This window comes from Larus michahellis, chromosome 18 (assembly GCF_964199755.1).
Source record: "Larus michahellis chromosome 18, bLarMic1.1, whole genome shotgun sequence".
Taxonomy (NCBI): Eukaryota; Metazoa; Chordata; class Aves; order Charadriiformes; family Laridae; genus Larus; species Larus michahellis.
In genome coordinates this window covers 1,665,531-1,684,582 of record NC_133913.1, presented here as the reverse complement: position 1 = coordinate 1,684,582, position 19,052 = coordinate 1,665,531, and the positions used below count along the sequence as shown (strand labels likewise).

At 45.4% G+C, this 19,052-nt stretch overlaps 2 protein-coding genes across 2 annotated transcripts; one reads left to right on the top strand and one right to left on the bottom strand.

Annotated features, from left to right (window-relative positions):
• The first annotated feature begins 2,968 nt into the window (after window positions 1-2,968).
• Window positions 2,969-13,419, top strand: FBXO47 (F-box protein 47). Its single transcript, XM_074561943.1, has 10 exons — window positions 2,969-3,149; window positions 3,575-3,745; window positions 6,678-6,754; window positions 7,312-7,389; window positions 8,521-8,629; window positions 9,571-9,747; window positions 10,330-10,476; window positions 11,081-11,223; window positions 11,642-11,801; window positions 12,500-13,419. Exons 1-10 carry the CDS (start codon window positions 2,969-2,971, stop codon window positions 12,616-12,618), a joined length of 1,362 nt encoding a protein of 453 aa, XP_074418044.1. The 3' UTR covers window positions 12,619-13,419.
• A 3,292-nt stretch (window positions 13,420-16,711) lies between these two features.
• Window positions 16,712-18,604, bottom strand: LOC141732665 (uncharacterized). The gene is made up of 3 exons (XM_074561949.1): window positions 18,236-18,604; window positions 17,627-18,157; window positions 16,712-17,087 (listed from the first exon to the last, which is right to left on the bottom strand). Exons 1-3 carry the CDS (start codon window positions 18,576-18,578, stop codon window positions 16,885-16,887), a joined length of 1,077 nt encoding a protein of 358 aa, XP_074418050.1. The 5' UTR covers window positions 18,579-18,604; the 3' UTR covers window positions 16,712-16,884.
• Between the last annotated feature and the right edge of the window lie 448 nt (window positions 18,605-19,052).

Sequence of the window (19,052 nt, the reverse complement as noted above, 5' to 3'; positions counted from 1 at the left end):
CACCCGTGTGTAGGTCTGGGGGCGCAGGTCCCCATTTTCAGCCTCCCAGCTCCGATTTTGGTGGGCTGGGGGGCAGAGGGGCCACGGGTGGCTGAGGAAAACGCGGCCTAGCCAGTCGTTTGGCCTAAAGGTCTGTCATAGCACGGCTAAATCCGACTCAAAAGCACAGGTAAAATGCCAAATATAACCCAGTCCCTCTAACACTGCAGTCTGAGGAGCAAAACCAGCCTGGACGGAGGAAAAAAAGCGGGTGCTGGTGTTTCCCCTCCAAGCAGACCCTGAAGGGACAAGCCTGAGCCCTCACAACAAAGAAATCCCTGTTGCCATCAGCAGCGGGGTCAGGATTCCCCAAGATTTACTTTCTACCCATTGTTCACTGATTTAAATGCTTATGGGACTGGTTTGCACTACCAATCTGATGTAGAGCCTTCAGCATAAATAAAACTATGCTTTTTGTAAATTGTCAGTGTAGGCCAGGGGGTAACAAGTAACCCTCTCGAGTTAATATTTGAAGCAATTCCTTTTATGCGCTTTGTGACCAGACAGGGAAACGGAAATGTTCCAAACCAATCTACAAAGTAAACAACCTTTTGCAATAAATGTTTGCCAAATGCTAACACAGGGCTCAGAGAAATATCAGGACAAAAGTGCATCCATTAGCAGGAGTTTAGCAACTGCTTAAGGACAAGAAACATTCTAGAGCTGGTTTAAAGTTGATGCTTTCTGCCTTGTAAACAAATTAGCTTATAGCAACAAACAAGATGACCCTTCTTAGCTAATATTATGAGTTTAGCTTGTTAAATATTTAACGTTTACCTTTCAATTTTCCAGTCTGGATTAAGCAGTTCTCTAAACAAGTGGTATCCCAGCAGCAGATGGAGACGCACAGACCATTGCCCTGCTCTGGCTGAACTCCCTAAGAAATAAAAAACACGTTAAGTCAAAGAGGAAGCAAACGGGAACTTTCAGTAAAGTCTCTAAGCTTTGGCTTTGGAACTCACTGCTTGTACTCATTTTTATTTACATTAATTTTATCTAGCTCTGCTTTAAATTAAAATAGCGGTAGTCGATTCAACTTCAATCAGGTTGAAGGGAAACAGACTGGAATTGGCTGAGTACTTCTGAAAACCTCCCTTCTGGCAAAGTATTTTTCTCTTCCTTATAACACAATTGCAGACCCAAGGTAAGACTTTCAAAAAAGACTTAAAGGTGCCATAAATCCTTACAGTACAGTCCTGCTAAAGACAGTAAGGGGAGTGGGGAAGGAAAATAAAGTATCATAGGATTGCAACTTTTTTTTTTCTAAAGTATGAATCAGAAATATCTGATGATTTAGCCTGTCTTGAACAAAGTTTAGCATTGCCCTGTTTTTAAACAGGAGCGGAGCTGCTGTGTATATTGTACATGAGGAATTTAAGTTGTCTGGAATCCACAGTTGCGTGTATAACGTTTCCACTGACTTCAGGCTTTGCTTTCTTTGCTTTTAGAAGACAAATATTTCTTCATATAACCATATATGTTTATCTATAGGTGGTTTCTTGATTGTTCTTAAAGCTGTTACGTCGATTTGCTGTCTCATGGTTGAGTAGCATAAAAGCCTAATGAAACAGTTATTTTAGGAGCAGTTACATTTGCTCATGAGCCTTGTCAAAGTTTAAACTATAAGCTTCTTTGGCTAGCTAGAATTATACCATACCTAAATTAAAAATGCTTCCAGTGAAGTATCACTTCCTTAAGCGTACAATGCAAACTCTATCCAGAGCGCAAGCACAAGTCAGCCAAACCCATTTGTAACACTGTTAATGAAATGCCCCATATTCTTTCAGTTGTCAGTACAAAAAACAGTGCTTCCATTGTGGATGTGGTAATTTTGCTCAGTGGCATATTAGAGAGGTCTGGCTTGCGTGCTTTGGTAATAAATATGAAGGATGTTTGGAACTTGTTTTCTGTAATTTTTGTAAATTTTTAATCTTTGAAACAATGAGGTCTATTCTCTGAGTGTATTTCCCACTGATGGTAACTGGGATGTTGCACTGCAGCTTGGACGGGTTCCAGTTATGTTACTAACAGCGCTGCCAGCTCTTGTAATTATACTGCAGCACTCATTCCGTTTGGCAATTTCCCTGAAGCCTCAGCTGCTGGAATCAAGAAACAGTATGAAAAATCTCAGTTTAAAAAAAAATAATTTTAAGGGGTAGTGAGTCACTAACTCTCATTGTTGCCTGACAATGTGAAGCGTACCTACTCTAGAGACTCAGAAACCAGAAGGCAAATCAAAAGAATGTATTTATTGATTTTTTTAAAGCTCATTACTTTTCAGACCCTCATGATTTTGGGAAAGCCTGGATCACTGACTTTTTTCACATAGCGATACTGTATCATTTATTTGCATGTCACATATACAGTCATTATATGAAATTAAGCCATGTATCAATGTAAATGCTGCAGGAAAATATGGTTTGAACCATCACTTTGTTACTTTTAATCTTTTTTTTGGTCATATGCAAGCATTCTTAAAAGTAATTATCACTCTAAAGCAATTAAGTAACATGAAAATAATTTCAATAACATCCTTGTAACTTTTTCGTATTCCATTGAATAACTAGTGTAACAAGGTAAGAGAATGTTGTTAATCGCATGTACTTCCTGAACGGTTTCCATTTAGAACTATCTTCCTAGCTTTCTGATGTCCCACTCATACGACGTCCCTCGGTGCTTTTATCTTTTCCTCCTCTAAGATCAGCTGAGTAGTCCGTTCTCTGAGACACAGAATTAGAAAGTTATTTAGTAAATTGCATGTCACTGCACTAAGTTCAGACACGGTATGACAAGATTTTCACACTCCATTGCTGTGTCTACAACGGAGTGATTTCCTCTTAGCCTAGTTTTGGGCATAGTATTTTCTCTCCTCTGAAAACAGGACTTTCATATTTTCTCTCCAGGTTAAATTGATGGGACTAACAGAACAATGACATCCACTGCAAGGACCAGCTACACCTCGATTCCGAACCAGAAATACAGACGCAGTAGCCGTCGCTCCAGACAGCGCTGCAACATCGTGGACGCAGATTCCCAATCTCTGTCAACACTCGGATATTTTAAAACACTTCCATTAGAGATCTTTCAAATGGTACTGAATTACCTTTCAGGTGAGAATCTGATAGGAAAGGTATTACTTCAAATATCTGAAAATTACCACAAAAGTTTTCCATCTAGAAAAAGCCATTATTATTTAAAATGCTTTACCTTTTAGCTAGTTGAAGTCATTTTATGTGACTTTTTCTCTGAATTTTCAGCTTTTATGTGCGAAGAACCAAATGACCAAAATTTAAATGATAATTACAAACTATTTGAAGTGGTTTTTTGCCTATTATGTGTGAAAAGTATTCCTTAGATCTATTCATTTGTAATTACTACAGTTTGTTAGCAAAGGAGATAAACAGTAATTAAATTTTGTTTTATTTATAAATCTTATTTCTTGGCCTATTTTTGAAGTAAGATAAAGTTATTGACTAGTGATCAGCATTTTCCTTGCAGTCAAGATTTACAAGTATACTGGGTTTTGCTTTTTCAGTGAGGGATATCAGCATGCTGAGCATGGTGTCGAAAACCATCAGCAACCGCCTTATTAATTACATCTCAACCCCATCAGGAAACCGACGGCTCTTATTGCAAGACTTTCATAACCCTGAGCTACCCGGCAAGAGAGAAGGATCCTATATTTTAGAGCACTACAAATCTCTAGGTGATCCTTTAATGCAGATGGTAACAATTAGAGGAGAACCAAACTCAGTTAAAAGGTTTCTTCTGTTATATGCATTGATCGGTAAAATGCTGAGGATACAGCCCAAATCGTTTGCGCAGCTCCCTCTGAAAGTCAAGTTCCTCCCTATGCCAAATAGCCCACTCAAATACCATTAAGTGGCGGGGGGAGGTGGGAGGAATTACCTGAAATGATTCCAAAACCTCTTAGTTATGGAAAAAATAATGTATGTTCCTGCCTCCTCTGTATTTATTTTTTTCATATGAAATGGCAAGCAGGGCTTGGGCAGAGGATCAGTTCTCAGTAGTAGGTGTTTCCAAATTTAGTTTGTTTGGACACCACCACTGGAAACTGCAGCAGAAACCAAGACTCCCAGGCCCCGCGGTAGCTGAAGGAATTCGGCTGCTCAGGCTGCCTTCATGGATCACTTTGGAGGAGCTCGCATTCCTCCGTCTGGGAAATGCAGCCGCAGTACTTAAACCCAGCCTAATTCTGAAGTGACCAGCAACAGTTGCCACCAGGAAGCCTGCTTGATAGGCTACTGGAGACGTATTGCAGATCACATTCCACTTCCTAGAAAAGCAGTATGCTCATCACAAAAATGTTATCACAGTTGTCAGTGCCTCACATTCTCCTTGGCAGCTTTGTATCCGAGTTCAAAGACGGAAACGGGCATGAAGAACACATTTTCCTCTCACTCTTAGCTTAAGGGCAATGTGAAAATGTCTGCACTTTTGCTGTCATGGTATATTGTGTGCTAAGCAAACCCCTTCTGGGTGAAAAGATTCACTTGTTCTTTCTTTCAGCTGCTCAGACCCCTTGGCATAGCATAATAGAAATCTAGATCAAAATAGCGTGAGTTTGATGATAATGAGGAGCGCTGTACATCCTTAAATTCAAACTTGTTTGCTTTTTAAATTTTTCTGCTAATCTTTAAAACACGTTGATTCTAAGTCATTCAGCCTCTCACTCAGAAATGCAGCATGCCTTCTTATGCAGCTGGAACACTGAACGTTTGCTTCACCCACCCACTGTCGGTGTTGTTCCATCAGAGAAGCAGAGAAATTAAATCCTAATTTGATCCATACCAATTTACTGTTACCTAGCTGATGAAAAAGATTGTTTATTTGACAGACAGAAATAAAATGCCACCATGGTTAGATGCAGAATTATAAGTATGGTTTGAACTTAAGACATTAAATAAAGGCATAGACAAGGTAAAGGAATGCTGTTACAGTCTTTTAGACCAAAGACCTCCTATTGTAAGCAATCCATGTAGGTTTTGGGGTATTTTAAAATAATCTTAGTGTTTTATTTTTAAAATGAATCTTGAAACCCTACAATTCTTTAAAAAACAAAATAAAACAACAAACAAAAGAAACAAAAGCCAAAATTAGTTTGGGCTTTGTAGTAACCACAAACAAAATGGCAACTTATTATTTAAATGTAGGCGTGAACCCATCACTACAGGCCTAGTAGTAAAACCATGACGTATTCAAAATATAAAGATCATTGGCCATATCAGTGGAAGGCTCAAGAGAACGTTTTTGTTAAGAGGTCAGTTGCAAAATCAATATTTACTTTACATCAGGAAAGACTGGACTCAATGGGGAAAAAATCGTTCCTGTTCAGAGAGTCTGAACGGGGTCTACGTATTGCATAAATCTCACTTAAACTCGGAGGGGTCTGGCTCTGCTCAAGTCCATGGTAAAACCTTCCAGTACTTGTAATGGGGTCAGAATTTCAGTCATTGTTTGAAATGGACTTGAGTTACAAATGATCGTGGCACCGTCGTTCTGCACAAGGAGGGGTTTGCTGTACAAAAACAGGAGCAGCACCTTTTGCTCAACCCTTTTTACTCAGCATAATTTTTCCCTGTGCCGACGGCTGTATTCTCATTTGCAGCTACACTGTCTTAACAGTCTCCACTATCCTTCAGGGAGTTCTCTCCAAAGCCTAATCTAGTCAATAGAAAATTGACTTGACTGAGCTTTGGACCATGTCCTGGGCTGATGAATAAATTATGTCTGTCATGTAGGAATGCTAACACACTTCTAAATAAGGAAAGAGTCAATTTAGAACCACGGTAAATGCATAAAGTACTTTTTGACATTGGAAAAGTTATGTATTTTTTGGGAAACTGACAATTCATAAAAAAAAAGTTTCCTTCCCCCCCCCTCCCCTGAAAAGTACATGCTTTTCTGTGGATTTATTGATTAATTAACAAACTATATATAAATATATGTATTATTCTGGTAGAAGTTTTGGAAGAACAACTGTTAACTCATTTTCTATGAGTATTGTGGAAAAAAATGCTGCTTAACAAACAGCTGGTCCACACTATAATGAACTCCAGACTTTGACATCCTAAACACATACCATTTTAGTCCTGTATAGGAAAATAATTTTACCTCTTCGCTATGTTTTACATTAACACAGTTTAGAATATTTTCTTTTCAGAGCATGTGGCTATCTTCAAAAAATGTTGGAAGCTTGGCTTTCCATGATGTAAGGGGAAAACCAGTGTTCCCCACGGTACTGTTAAAAGAGGCGCAACAAGTAACATTTATTTCCAATATTTTTAACAGCTGTAATCCTAAAACCAGTATAGTAATTTTAATAGGGCTCCAACTGTGACTAACAGGGCCTTTAAAACAATATAATAAACAAGTTATGGCATAGGAAGCTTAGGTACTCCCTGGCAGCGTTTCTTTAGCAGATGTCCCCGCTACAAAAGTGCACACCCCTTCTCCAAAGCACAGGTTACTGGTTTGTGCTGCTCTCTTCACCTTGCAGAAGCAGCTTTTTCTCACGAGCGTGTGCGTGCTCGTGATATGAACGTTTAAGCCCATTCAGTAACGTATGTGCCATGTATGTAAACTCATAGTCACGTATGTATTCATTTTCTTCACAGGATTGTTGCTTAAAAGATGCACGCTTCTATTGCCAACAAAAGACAGGCTAAAGTACATACACAAGATCCTCTCAGAAGTAAGTTCACGTTCCTTTCACCAGTGTTTCGAATTGTCCCTTGCACTTACAATACCATTTCTACACGGCAATTGTTAGTTGAATTATGCCTTTTACTGTCCCTTTGCTGGAGTTCACTGCTACTGTGTAATGAATTTATTGATTTGAAATCAGTCTTGCTTTTAATAATAATAGAAAAGCGTAAACCAGCATATTGAACACCAGGCTGTTCTACTGAGATTTCACGCTCCGTTATCAGTGGTTTTCAACTTTTCCTCCCCTTGGGAACCACTAGAAATTTTGCAGTGGAAGAGCACAGCTCTTCATAGAAATTTTACCCTCCTGAAAACAGGGTTGCTCTTCCTAGCTTACTTTTGCACACCCATTTGACAACAGCTTTGGATGTAATACTAAGCCATAACATAGGTATTACAGCTTCTTTCCTTCCACAATAAAGGAAGGGAATCCTTCTGAATTTCTAATCAGTATTGACGTACACAAGTAGTACAGAGAATTTTCAATCACAGGAATTAGCTTATAGTCAGTTAAGATGAATTACTAGTGTTTTGCACTTACAGGTTTCCTGTTTTAAACTTAACGGTTGCCCAAGTCCTTTGCATTGTTTAGGATTACAGTGCTATGGGGTATTTTTACAGGTACAGTATCTTTATGGAGAGAAGGCAAGTATCACAAATATAAAAGAAAATTAAGGGACTTTTCTAAATTAGTCTGTGTTTTTGCAAGATACTTAGAATATAAGATGTTTTTGAGCCTTGGGGTGTAGGGGGGGGAAGGTATTTATTCACACAGTTCTCCAAATTTCCTTTCTGGTTGTTAAAGTTGCTGATTTGACTCTTGAGAATTCCTTGGTCTGGATTTCACTGCCAAACAGTCTGGATTTTGATTAGCGATTTATTATCTGAGAAGACACGGGAGAAGGGCGGCATTTTATTACACAGTTTCAAATTCACAAAGCAAGAGGAGAGATGGTTTAGTTTAAAAGTAAACGGCTATACACATCATATACCAGAATATTTTTGTTAGCTTGTGGTAGCTTAAAATTAATTAAAAAAAACCCAATGTCAAATAAATTAGTTCAGCAATCCACAGTTTATTTACTGTAATGACTACTGTGATTGCAAATATGCAGTAAAATGCTCAGGGTAGGACCTTTTTGTCACTACTTGAGATGTTTGATTGTGAAGTGTTAGAATTGACATAATGGAGGCTTTGCTGGAGAGTAACTTTGGTTAAAAAGGTACAGAAACAAATTCTCTCTTAGAAGACCAGACATTTTGAGCACATTTGAAATGCATTTAAGTCTTAGTAACTTGCGTGTACAGGTGCTGTATAGGCATTAAAGTATTTGATAATACCAAAAAAAAGGTGATTATTTTTCCATGGTTAAGAGTTACAGATAAATATTTGTGCTGGGACGTTTGTCTTTGAAGCAAGTACCTTTGTGTACTTCTCCACACAAGGTTCAAAAGTAAGGTCTTGGTCCTGAATGTGGAACGCCATTTAGCAGCTTTTGATTCTGGGCTGCTTTAAGCTTAAGTACAACCTCTGCCATAATGTACAGCACCTCTGTGGCAGATAATGGTTTCCCTGCTCTCATCAGGGAGATGCTGTGCAGGCACCACACTCCAGGTATGACACCTTCCTCCTCTGTTCTTCTGATAAAATTGCAGGACAGGTTGTATTTATCTAATATGAGAAATGGCATTGTGATCTAAATTTATGGCTCAGTCTATTCATTTTTATCCCCTTTCTTTTGTAATCATCAGATCCTAACAGCAGGCTGGGATGAACTAGAGTGTCACCGGGTTTTTAACTTCCTCTGTGAGCTGAGCAATTTACCCCGTAAAGTACAGACAGTTGTCAGCAGCAAACCGGGTAATCATCAAAGCAGACAAAAGTCCTACAAAATCAAAATGCGCTATCATGGAAAAGTCAGAAAATGGATCTTGATTACTGCAAACAAAATGTGTATAGAATTGAGAATGTTTTAGCTCACCTAAGCCTTGTAGCACCAAACCTTTCCCAATTCTCACGTACGTTCTGTTAGCTCCAATATTACGCAAAAAGTGGGCACTCTGAAGCAAATACTTGGCCTTCATATAGGTAGATACAACTATTTTTCTTCCCCAAAAGCAAAGTGCTTTTGTCTTTGACATGTATCCTGTAGTGAAGAGAGTTGTCTTGAGAGGCGTTTAGGTTTTTTTGAATCATTCCACTGTCTACATTCCACTACTATTAAGCCAATGCGTCAGTTATGTGTCTGTGTAAACAGTAACATGGACTTGAATCTTTCCTACTGGACAGCAATGCCAGTGATATCAGTGGGAAAGGAACCAACACAGAAATCAAGTGATGCAGTACAAAGTCAGGTTTAATATTTCTGAAACACGACACTGACGTGGCACAAGCCTCTCAAGAAATTCTCATGTTACCCAGCACCGAACTGGGCATTTCTGTGGCACACTTCATACATATCATATACACACTTCCTCGTATTTCCACTTACTGATGCCATCAAAGAGAAAAGATCAGAGTAACCAAAAACCAGAGCTGAGAGCCCTTGAAGCCACACATGAGTGGCTGCAGAGAGGTACCAGAGGGTGCATCGATAGATTCTATGGCCTGAATTAGTGCAACGTATCCAAAAGAGCCAAACTCGGGAAGTAACAGCTGAGAATTTAATTAGATCCCCCTGCGTGTTCTTAGGCAGCTTTAAGAAAACCCTTCTTTCTCTTCCTATAAAAAAAAGTGATCATCTTTGAGGCTTATTGCATGAGGCTTAATGGATTTATAATATCTACATTCTTTTACCCCAGGGAGTGCCCGAAAGCTAGAGCTGCGGATAAGGTTATACTGTCGTAGCGTCTTGTTGAACCACTGGATTCATCGGAGTGATTCTGCCTTTTGGTTGACTCGTATTTTAAAGCCATGGCCCATGGTCAATCAAGCTCGCCTGCTGTATATCATCTTTGGGCCAGTGTCCACTCTTGATGGCGAGTAGTCGGGGGGGTTAATTTTCAAAGTCTGTTCCCTAAGAATGAGGTTTCCTTGCAGGATGCAGCATTTCTGAAAACCAAGCTTTATGCAAATGAAATGTAGTTGTATTGCCTAGAAAAAAAAAATCATTCTGCTTACCCAGACCTCACTAACATATATAAAATACATACATTATACATATGTGTGTACATATGTATACATCCATATATATATATATATATGTTAAGAAAAGTTACAATTGAAGTAATTCTAGTGAAGAAATTGCACCTCTGTTCCTCTATTTTCCCCTGCTCACCTCAAAGAAGCATCTGTTTCCCTGCAGAAAAGCACGCTTTCTCACTTAATTATTAGACCCGGGTTTCTTTAAATCACCCTTTGCTTCATGCTGCAACTACCACTGTCCCTACGAAAATGACAGATGGAAAAAATTTGTCACAAACACTGAGTCGTGTTACCTGAATTACCCTCCTCTGACTCTGCTGTAAGGCCCAGTCTATCGCCTTCCTTGTTTAAAAAAAAAAAAAAGAAAAAAAATTACTTTGTCACTTAATAGCAGTTGTGATTAATATATTGCTCAGGACATGTGGTTTGGCAGAAAATGATAGAAGGACCAACAGATGAGACCAGTCTGAAAGGTCTGGCAGATGCAATTAAACTGCTGTATGATACAGAAGCTAGAGAATGGACAGCAGATGATGTTATCAGTCTTGTGGATGAGCTGTCAGGTGTGTTTTTGCCTTTATCATTAATCCGTAGGATTATACGCTCATGTCCTCCAAATCTGGCAACAAGTGTGTTTCAGGCACACAGGTGCCTTGGGAAACTGACTGTAATACTCCGCACAGTAGCTGTGGCGTAACTGGAAAAGTCATTACATTCGGAAGCCAGGCAGTAGCTGGGGATGGGAGAAACCCGGCACAAATTCAGGCTGTCTTTCCCCATTGTGAAATACTTTAAGAATCCATGCAGAGCTTTAAAATTCAAGTCTTGTCTAGCCATTATTAAGGAAATGTTGTCCAAGCTGTGTAAACTGAAAACATAGTGTTTGTTAAAGCCAAAATTCTACTGAACAATGTTAACGGCTACACTGAAAGTTAGTTATGGGTGAGATCACATCACAGAGGCTGTCGTGAAGAGCTCTCACTGTACTGCTGGTAGGAATTGGTTATATGACTTCATTGCTGCAATTGTATTCCAGAGGGCATTCCCTCACAAATTCTGGTTAGCTACCAAAGCCAACAATTCATAAATTCACCTCTTCCAGAATAGTTTTTGTGGCACTTCTTTCTTTTTGTTCAAAGATCACTAAAATTCTATTTTATTACAAAGTTGTTCCCCGGGAGTGGCTCATGGAGAACAATGCTCGGCTTCTCATTCTGAGTGGAAACAGCATTTGCTTCACTTTCATGGCCAGCAAAGCTGTGAACGGAAGGACCCTCGAGTTAGCCAGGCTCATGGTCTTCCTGGCTTTGGTGAGTACGACTGAACAGACCGGGCTCCAGCCTTTTGTCTCTTTAACCCCATATTTGTTTTCTCAGACTTTAGAGTTGTTTCCCCACCTACTCCTACAAACTGGGAGTAAGTCCTGCAAGAGACCTAGTGCTCTTTCACCTTCTGGTCCCTGTCTGGCACATCTCCACACAGTGGCAAGCCTGGCCTCGAGGAGCAGTACCACTTCTCAGCAGGTTGAGAAGTTCCTCTGTTAGCATGCCAACAATAAAAACAAACTCCGTGTCCCCTTCTAACAAACCCTAATTTTCCAGGCCATGGCTGCAACCGACCCAGTCACTCATTAGAATCAATAGTTAATTCTAAGATTTAATCTTGCCTTTTATAGCATTGTGCTCACCATAAAAGGTGTGTTTCTAATATATTTCCTGTGTACGTCAGGTCTGCGAGAAGGACCTGTACTGCATGGACTGGGCAGTAAAAATGATGCAGAAGGTCTGCAAAGTTTTCAGCACTCCAGGGGAGAGGAACAACTTTCTGCAGTGTGTGGAGAACGTCTTCGCTCACATGATCATGGACACGCTACAGGCAGTGCTGTCCGGTAAGCCTGCGGGTCTGCCAGCCGGGACCAGCTCTTTAACCAGGAGCTCGCCCTGAGCGAGACGTCAAAAGCACCGCAGTTAGTGCGGCATCGCAGCCTGTCCTTCCCTCCCTCCCCAGGCAGAGCAATACTGCAGCGCCTGAGGTTTGCAGTCAACCAGGTGCCATAATTGGGAGAGACATTTATTTTAACCGATCTCTCCTGTCTAAGAGATTGCTACTGCCACGGATGGTGAGACCAACAGGCTTTTAAAATCCATCCCGGCAGAGCGCTGGGCCTGAGGTCCTTCAGGGCTGTGTCGAAGTGCAGGCCTGGAGCCGCTGCCAGCCCGTGCAGCTCAACAAGCTGCACTTGCTCCCTGTCCACAGCTTGTCAGCCTTGATAAAACCTCCAGACTGATGATGACGGCAAGCTGTAAAGATGAACGGCCTGCTCAGTTAGGACAGATTTTTGTCTTAATGCACAATTGTTCTTGTCCATCTTCAGACAGGCTGGTGAAGGAATTTTGGAGAGTGTCTCCTGTGTTATTTCACAGCTGTCCTGCCATCAGGTGCAGTAGCTGAAGCCTCATAAATCAAAGCGGAGGCTGCTGATTCAGCCTCTGCTGAAAACACTGAATGAGTAAGATTTATCTTCAAAGAAGTCATTTAGTTTCACTAATCATTTTAAAATGTTTTTCTTTTTCTCTGCCCTGGTAGGGGATCGCGATGAAGAGGACAGCAGCTTTTTGAATTTGTTTCACCTTGTAAATGCCCAAGCGAACTTCCATAAAGAGATCCTGTACCTGACCATGAGAAGCAATGGCAACACCGCTTGATGCTCTGAATTTTCCGGACTCTTGCCCTACTCCTGCTGGATTTTTCTAATTTTTTTATTTTATTTTTTTTTTCCAAACACTTGCAAAGCAGTATCCAATTATTTCTTAAATTTCCATTCTGGTAAGAGCTGGAGCGGCAGCGGGAGGAGCTAGTGACATACATGTCAGCCCAGCTGAAGGAGCTCAGGGGACCGCTGGGGACCTCAGCGTTCGCAGCGGGGTTCTGTGCGTTTCACTCCTCTGAGGCCACGTGAAGACACACGGAGGAAGCGGGCTGGGGGCCTCTGGTTTGGGAACATAAACTGCATTCTTTTCCCACTGCGTATGTTTGCACACACAATAAAAATGACATGGTTTTCATATTTGATGTGCATACACAAATTGAAGAATGTTATCTTAGTTCAGAACCAAAAACATTTTGATCTTTAAATTTTGTTTTCTCTTGGGAATCAGAGGAGAAAGAGACAGACATAATTAGAGCGGCACAGCTACATTTTTCCAGTTTGCCAGTGTCTCCCTCGCTCTTACGTTCTCCATAGGTTGCACATTCAGTTTTAGCAGAAAGAGGTGATGCCTGAAAGAAAGCAATTTAACTGCTTTGATAAAGCAAAGCAGTTTTTTTCCCCCCAAAGCTACAGGTACCTTTCAACCATAACGCAGAAGCAACTTCAAATCCCTCTCCCTGCCTGGTGTAATAACTGAATGTTAAAGCGTATTTGCCTTTATAGGACTTTGCTGAGTTGAAGACACACATTAAACGCGTATAGGCTAAGATCACTGTTTCATTAAAGTATATAAACGTTTGCTACTTATAAAAGGTTTTTATTTTCTGCTATATTGCCTTCAAACCAAAAACATGTAATGCATAATAAAAAGCACTTACTTTACTGTGCATTGTTTAGAACACGACTGTTTGCTTCACGTTATTAAATAGCCTTCTCCTCCCCCTGAATCACTTTCCAAACGTTTTAGTGATCCTCCAGGAGGAGATTTTAGCTGCAGGGACCCAGGTTTGGCTTTGAAAGTTTGTCTTCAGCTGCCGGAAACAGCTTAAATGGGATCAATTTATCTCAGCTGCCCCCCCTCGATGTCATCAGTAACGAGCCGACAACTGCTCTGTAATGATTCGCTTGGAAGTTTGCACGTTAAAAATTCTTGGGACATTTGATGAACACACAATTACAGCCAGGATTTGACTACATTAAGGAGTGGATACGGGATATAAATTTGCTGAGGATCTTTGCAGCGTGCCGGTAGATGGCAGAGGTGAAACCTTCCCCGAGAGCAGTGTCCGCTAGCAATTCCTTCTAACAGCCCTTTTTCCTCTCTATTTGAAGGTTATATTTAAGAACACGCTGCGATACTTCGGTTGTGCTGCAACTACGTATTATTTCTAAGGAAGCAAAATGCAAGACTTTGTCCGAAATGTAGTCGGTGAACTGAAAGCCTCCAAACTGAGCACTAATGAACTCAAAACACGAGGAGAAAACAGACTCGCGGCGCCTATGGTGCCAGGGAAACGCAGCCAAGGAGCCGCCGAGGCGGAATGCTACAGCCCGGGTCGGGAGCTGGAATCGCTACCAAGAAATAACCTCGACTGACGGAATCCAGGATAAGGGAGCGGAGCCTTGAACCACCCCATCTCCTGGCTCCATTGTACTGTGGGTGCGTGAGGCTGCTTCGCCCGCTGCGACACACAGCGCCGCAGGGCCGGCGCAGCGCCTCTGCCACAGCCTGTCGCATCTCCCGGCACCGAGGACACGGCGGCCATAAATTACAGCCCGTCACAAGGGGGGCCATTATGCGAGCGCAGCGATACAGGAAAAGTGAGGTCTTTGATTCACTGGCAGCCGTCGACAAAGATGAAATGTCAGCTCTGCCGGCGCTAGCTCGCTCTCGCAGCGGATCCTCCAGGAATGCGAGCTTTATGCAGCTGCCAAGTGTGAAATATTGATGACGTTATTAATTATTATTAACTGCTCTTCTTCTTCCCTACACAATAGCTCAGCAAGTGTTTGGCCTTAGTTTTTGCAGCGTTCGTGCTCCAGCATTTCCACCAGACGAGGACTTTCCTCCCCAGAGGATCAAAGCTCCAACCCACCGAAGCGGTACTTCCCCAACCAGTTTTTGTTTGAACTGGAGAACAAACACCACCGGCCTTTTCCAGTATCGCCCTCTGATCAGCTCTCGCAATTAAGCACCGCTGGGCTAATGGCGTCCAGGTGGGTGCCCCCGGGCAGCACCGTGCGCCAGCCGAGCTGGGACAGTGAGACTTGAGAAAATGGTGCTTTTTTTTTTCCTGCTGCCAAATTTTAACCGCTGCCGTGGGGAGTCGATAAAACCCTCCCAGGACGAGAAGCAAACGAGCAAGAGGAGATTGGGTCCCCTCAGTCGCAGCGCGGAGCCCTGGCTGATTTGGGGCACGGAGGAAGGGGCTGGTGCACAGAGCTGGGGGGTTTGTAAGGCCCCGCGGGGGGAGAGGAGCGTTGGGAGTAAGAGAAAATCATTGTTCCTGGTTTCACACTCAGCTGAGTTTCCATTCCACGCATTCCTCGTTACTCACTCTCTCTTAATCACTGCAGATGTTGACATCAGATACAGACTCACGAAGCGGAGGTTATTGAGAACATGACTTATGCTTGAAGAAATTCCTCCCAAAATATTTCAAGCTTCTGATTTCCGACTATATTTGGTGGTGGAGCGAGGAGAAGCTTTTCCTCATCTCCAGGGCTCGGCGATGAGGGACCGCCCGGGCCGAGGCTGGCGCACTGGGAACACGCTTGGGAGCAAAGGCACCAACTTCGTGTTTCTCCCAGGAGTTTTACTAACAGGAAATTGCAGTGTCAAGTATTCAGCTGGCAACACTAACCGCAGCCAGCGTTCCCAGGCTCTGAAATCCCTTCTCTTTCCGTGAACACCGTCTTCTGAAAGTCTTATCGAGCCGTTCCCGCCTACCCCGGCAGTGCCGGCGCGGCCCCGACCCTCCCCGGGTCCTGTTCTCTCCCGCCCACTGGCGTGATGGTGCCACGGTTGACTAATGGGGCACGAGCAGTTTTTTCCCATTACAGCTATTTCAGGTGTTTATTGCTTAAAAAAAAAATTACATTCCTGGGAGAGACCAGGCATACGAGAATTTTGTCTTCGAGGAGGATGAAACTTTCAGTCTGAGAACAGCAGTGCATGTGACTGAGAGCAGGGCTTCATAAAAGGACAGGAAAAATCCTCCTGATGCCCCAAATACCTTCCCAGACCTCTCCGAGCTGGGGGAAATTAAGCTCTGAGATGTTCTTTCCATCCCACAGAAATTTCCATCATATTAAAAAATGTTCTTTTTTTCTCTGCTGAGATGAACTGAGACTTCCCGGGGGTTCCCTGAACACGGGCGAGGGGACCTGCGTGAGGCTGAGCCACGGCGCAGACGCCTGGGCGGGGGAGAGCCTGGTTCGGACCCCACAGCGCGTGGAGCAGGGACCCCTCTGCAGCAGCAGCTGCTGCTCAACTCGGGGACACAGGGGTGTCTCGTCGTGGTTTGGCAGTACCCCGTCCTTCCCAGGGCTCGCAGGGTGCCCTCCCACGGCTGGAGCTGTGGGGACAGGCTGGGAGAGCTGGGGGGGCTCAGCCTGGGGAAGAGAAGGCTCCGGGGAGACCTTCCAGCCCCTTCCAGTCCCTAAAGGGACTCCAGGAAAGCTGGGGAGGGACGTTTACAAGGGCATGTAGCGACAGGGCGAGGGGTAATGGCTTCAAACTGGAAGAGGGGACATTTCGGTTGGGTATCAGGAAGAAATTTTTCCCTCTGAGGGCAGTGAGCCCCTGGCCCAGGTTGCCCAGAGAAGCTGTGGCTGCCCCATCCCTGGAGGGGTTCAAGGCCAGGTTGGACAGAGCTTGGAGCAACCTGGGCTGGTGGGAGGTGTCCCTGCCCAGGGCAGGGGGTGGCACTGGGTGATCTTCAAGGTCCCTTCCCACCCAACCCATCTGTGATTCTGCGCTCTCTCCGCAGAAGCGGGTTTTGCTCCCGCGGCCGTGTGTGCCCCAGCCCCGCGGCCGATGCATGGGGATGCGCTTTGGCAGAGTCAACACCAGCAGATGCGCTCGCTCTCCTGTGTCATTCCTCTCTTTATTTCATTTCCTTGAACAATTTTCATTAAAAATATAAGTGCTTTTTCTGAAATTAAACCCAAACGACTGACCTCGGAAGCGCTCGTCCCGAGGGGCTACGCCACGCGGTGGGGGCAGGACCCTCCGCATCCCCCCGGGATGCCGTGTGCGTCACCGGGAACGACCCACGTCTGGGCAGGGGGATGTCACCTCGCCGCTCTCTCCCCTGCCGCCCCATCTCCCTCCTTCGCCCCACACTCGGCCCCCCCTCGCTGCCGGCGGCCCCCCTGGCACAGCTCCTCCTGGGCAGCTGGGTGCTCGCAGAGGGTTAATGCTCTTCCAGAAGGCTCTGAGGGAGACGGACCAGGCGGCAGCTGTGGAAGAGAAAGGAGATGCTTGTCTGAGCTGGGCCCCGGCGCGGCGTGAGACCCCGAGATGGGGGGCAGCAGCCCCCCCTTCACCCAGTACAGGGGCCCCCCCGCCTTTTTCCTCCTTTAAAATGATGCAACCCAGATCCCTTCTTGCTTCTCCCCAAAGCTGTTTAATTTCTCTCCCTCGTGGGAACAAAAGCCGCGCGCTCGTGCTGCCGCGCTCTCAAAGGCAGAGAGCGGCTTTTCCGAAGGGGCCGGGGCCGGCAAACCCAGCGGGGAGAACGCAGCAGCCGCACAATGGCCGGCAAACGTTCCAGCGGGCGAGGTGGCCTGATTTATAAACCAAACCCCGCTGCCCTCCTTCCAGCCCCCGGCAGGAAACAGCTGCGCTGGTGCAGTCGGCTCGGCCGCCACGGCCAGGCAGAGCGAGCAGCAGCCAAAGACAACGGCGTTAAAAACAAACCTACCCCCTCTCCCCCCCTCCCCGGACACGTTTCTTCCCCAAAATTAAAACCCGGTGGGACAAGGAGCAGCCGGCTCACCTGGACGATGCTTCGATTGCAAAGCTGATGCTGGGCCGCATCTTCTTCTCCCCCTGCATCGCTCTAGAGCATGTAGATGATGTAGGAGAGGATCACCAGGCCGATGATGGCAAAAAACATCAGGATGAAAATATCCAGCATGGTGAGCGAGGAGCCGGTGGGGCGGGAGCTGCCGGGCTCCCCGCGGCGTGGGAAGGGGATGCTCGGGGGAGAGCCGCCGCTGCGCTCGCCAGCCCCCGCGTCCTCCCCTGCCAGCCGGAGCACGGCTGGCTCCGCTCAGGGTGGAGAGATGATGCCGGAGCTGACGGAGCCGCTTTCCAGCAGGCAGGCGGAAAATAAAGGGATAAACGCAGGCGGTCAGATGGGGCTTCAGCTCGCCCGGGCAGAGGGGCAATGGCTCAGCCCCGACCTGCGAGCGGGTCCTGCGGGGCACTGTCTGCAGAAAGGCTGCTTCGCCCCTGCTCCTTCCTGCCCAAACTGCTTGGGGGGGAGATGACGGCGATGCAACCCCCCCCCGGGAAAGGGACGACCCTACGTGGAAAGAAACGAAAAAGGGCTTTGGCCATCACAAAGCCGTGTCGATCAGTCAGGACGGGTCTGAACTCTCACCTTTGGGTGTCTGGTACTCCCGGGGTACGGCACCATCCTTCGCTTCCCGTGCCACAGCACCCGCCCCGCTATGGTTTAGAGCAACACGGTTTGAAGTGAGCAGCGACAGCCACGGAGCCTTTCTATTTTGATTTTTTTTTAGGCTAGTGCTGTAGACGAAAATAGCATCCTTTCCCACACACCTTCCAGGTTTTCTTTTCCCCACTGCTAAAGGCTGTAATTGCTGAAAAATCCCACCTTGAGAGGCTGCAGGGGCCGAGGGAAGCCGTGGCCAGCTGCTCCGTGAGCACAGGGGCTGGCTGGGGGCAGGAGGACTCGGGCGACGCCGGGACCCGGTGCCCATCCTGCGCTGCCCACAGCAACGCTGAGCATCTCCCCGGGGTGGGCGGGTCTGCTCTTGGGAGCAGCCACCGGCACCCGAACCCCAGCGGATCCCAGAGCCAAGCCCCCCCAAGCGGGTCAGCGAGCCGGGGGGCATCACCTGCGCCTGCGCGAGGGATCCCCCAAGCCAGCTCACGGCTGAATTTCGAGGCTGATTTCCCGGGGGCTCCGTGGCACCCGGTGGCCGCAGCGCATCGGTGGGACGCGCCGCAGTGGGGATTCGCACGCTTCAAGCGCGTCCCTGGTCTTCCAAGCCATGTCAAGAGCAAGGGACGAGCCCAGAAGCTGCATCTCAGGTGGGTTCCCAGCGCTGCCAGCGTTTCCCCCTCCCAGAGGAGCCAGGCAGAGACGAGGACCCCTCCCCAGCCCCCAGCTCCCCACCGTCTCCCAAGGGAGCAGGAAAATGGCAGGAAAAGCGACCGCAATCAAACCCCGG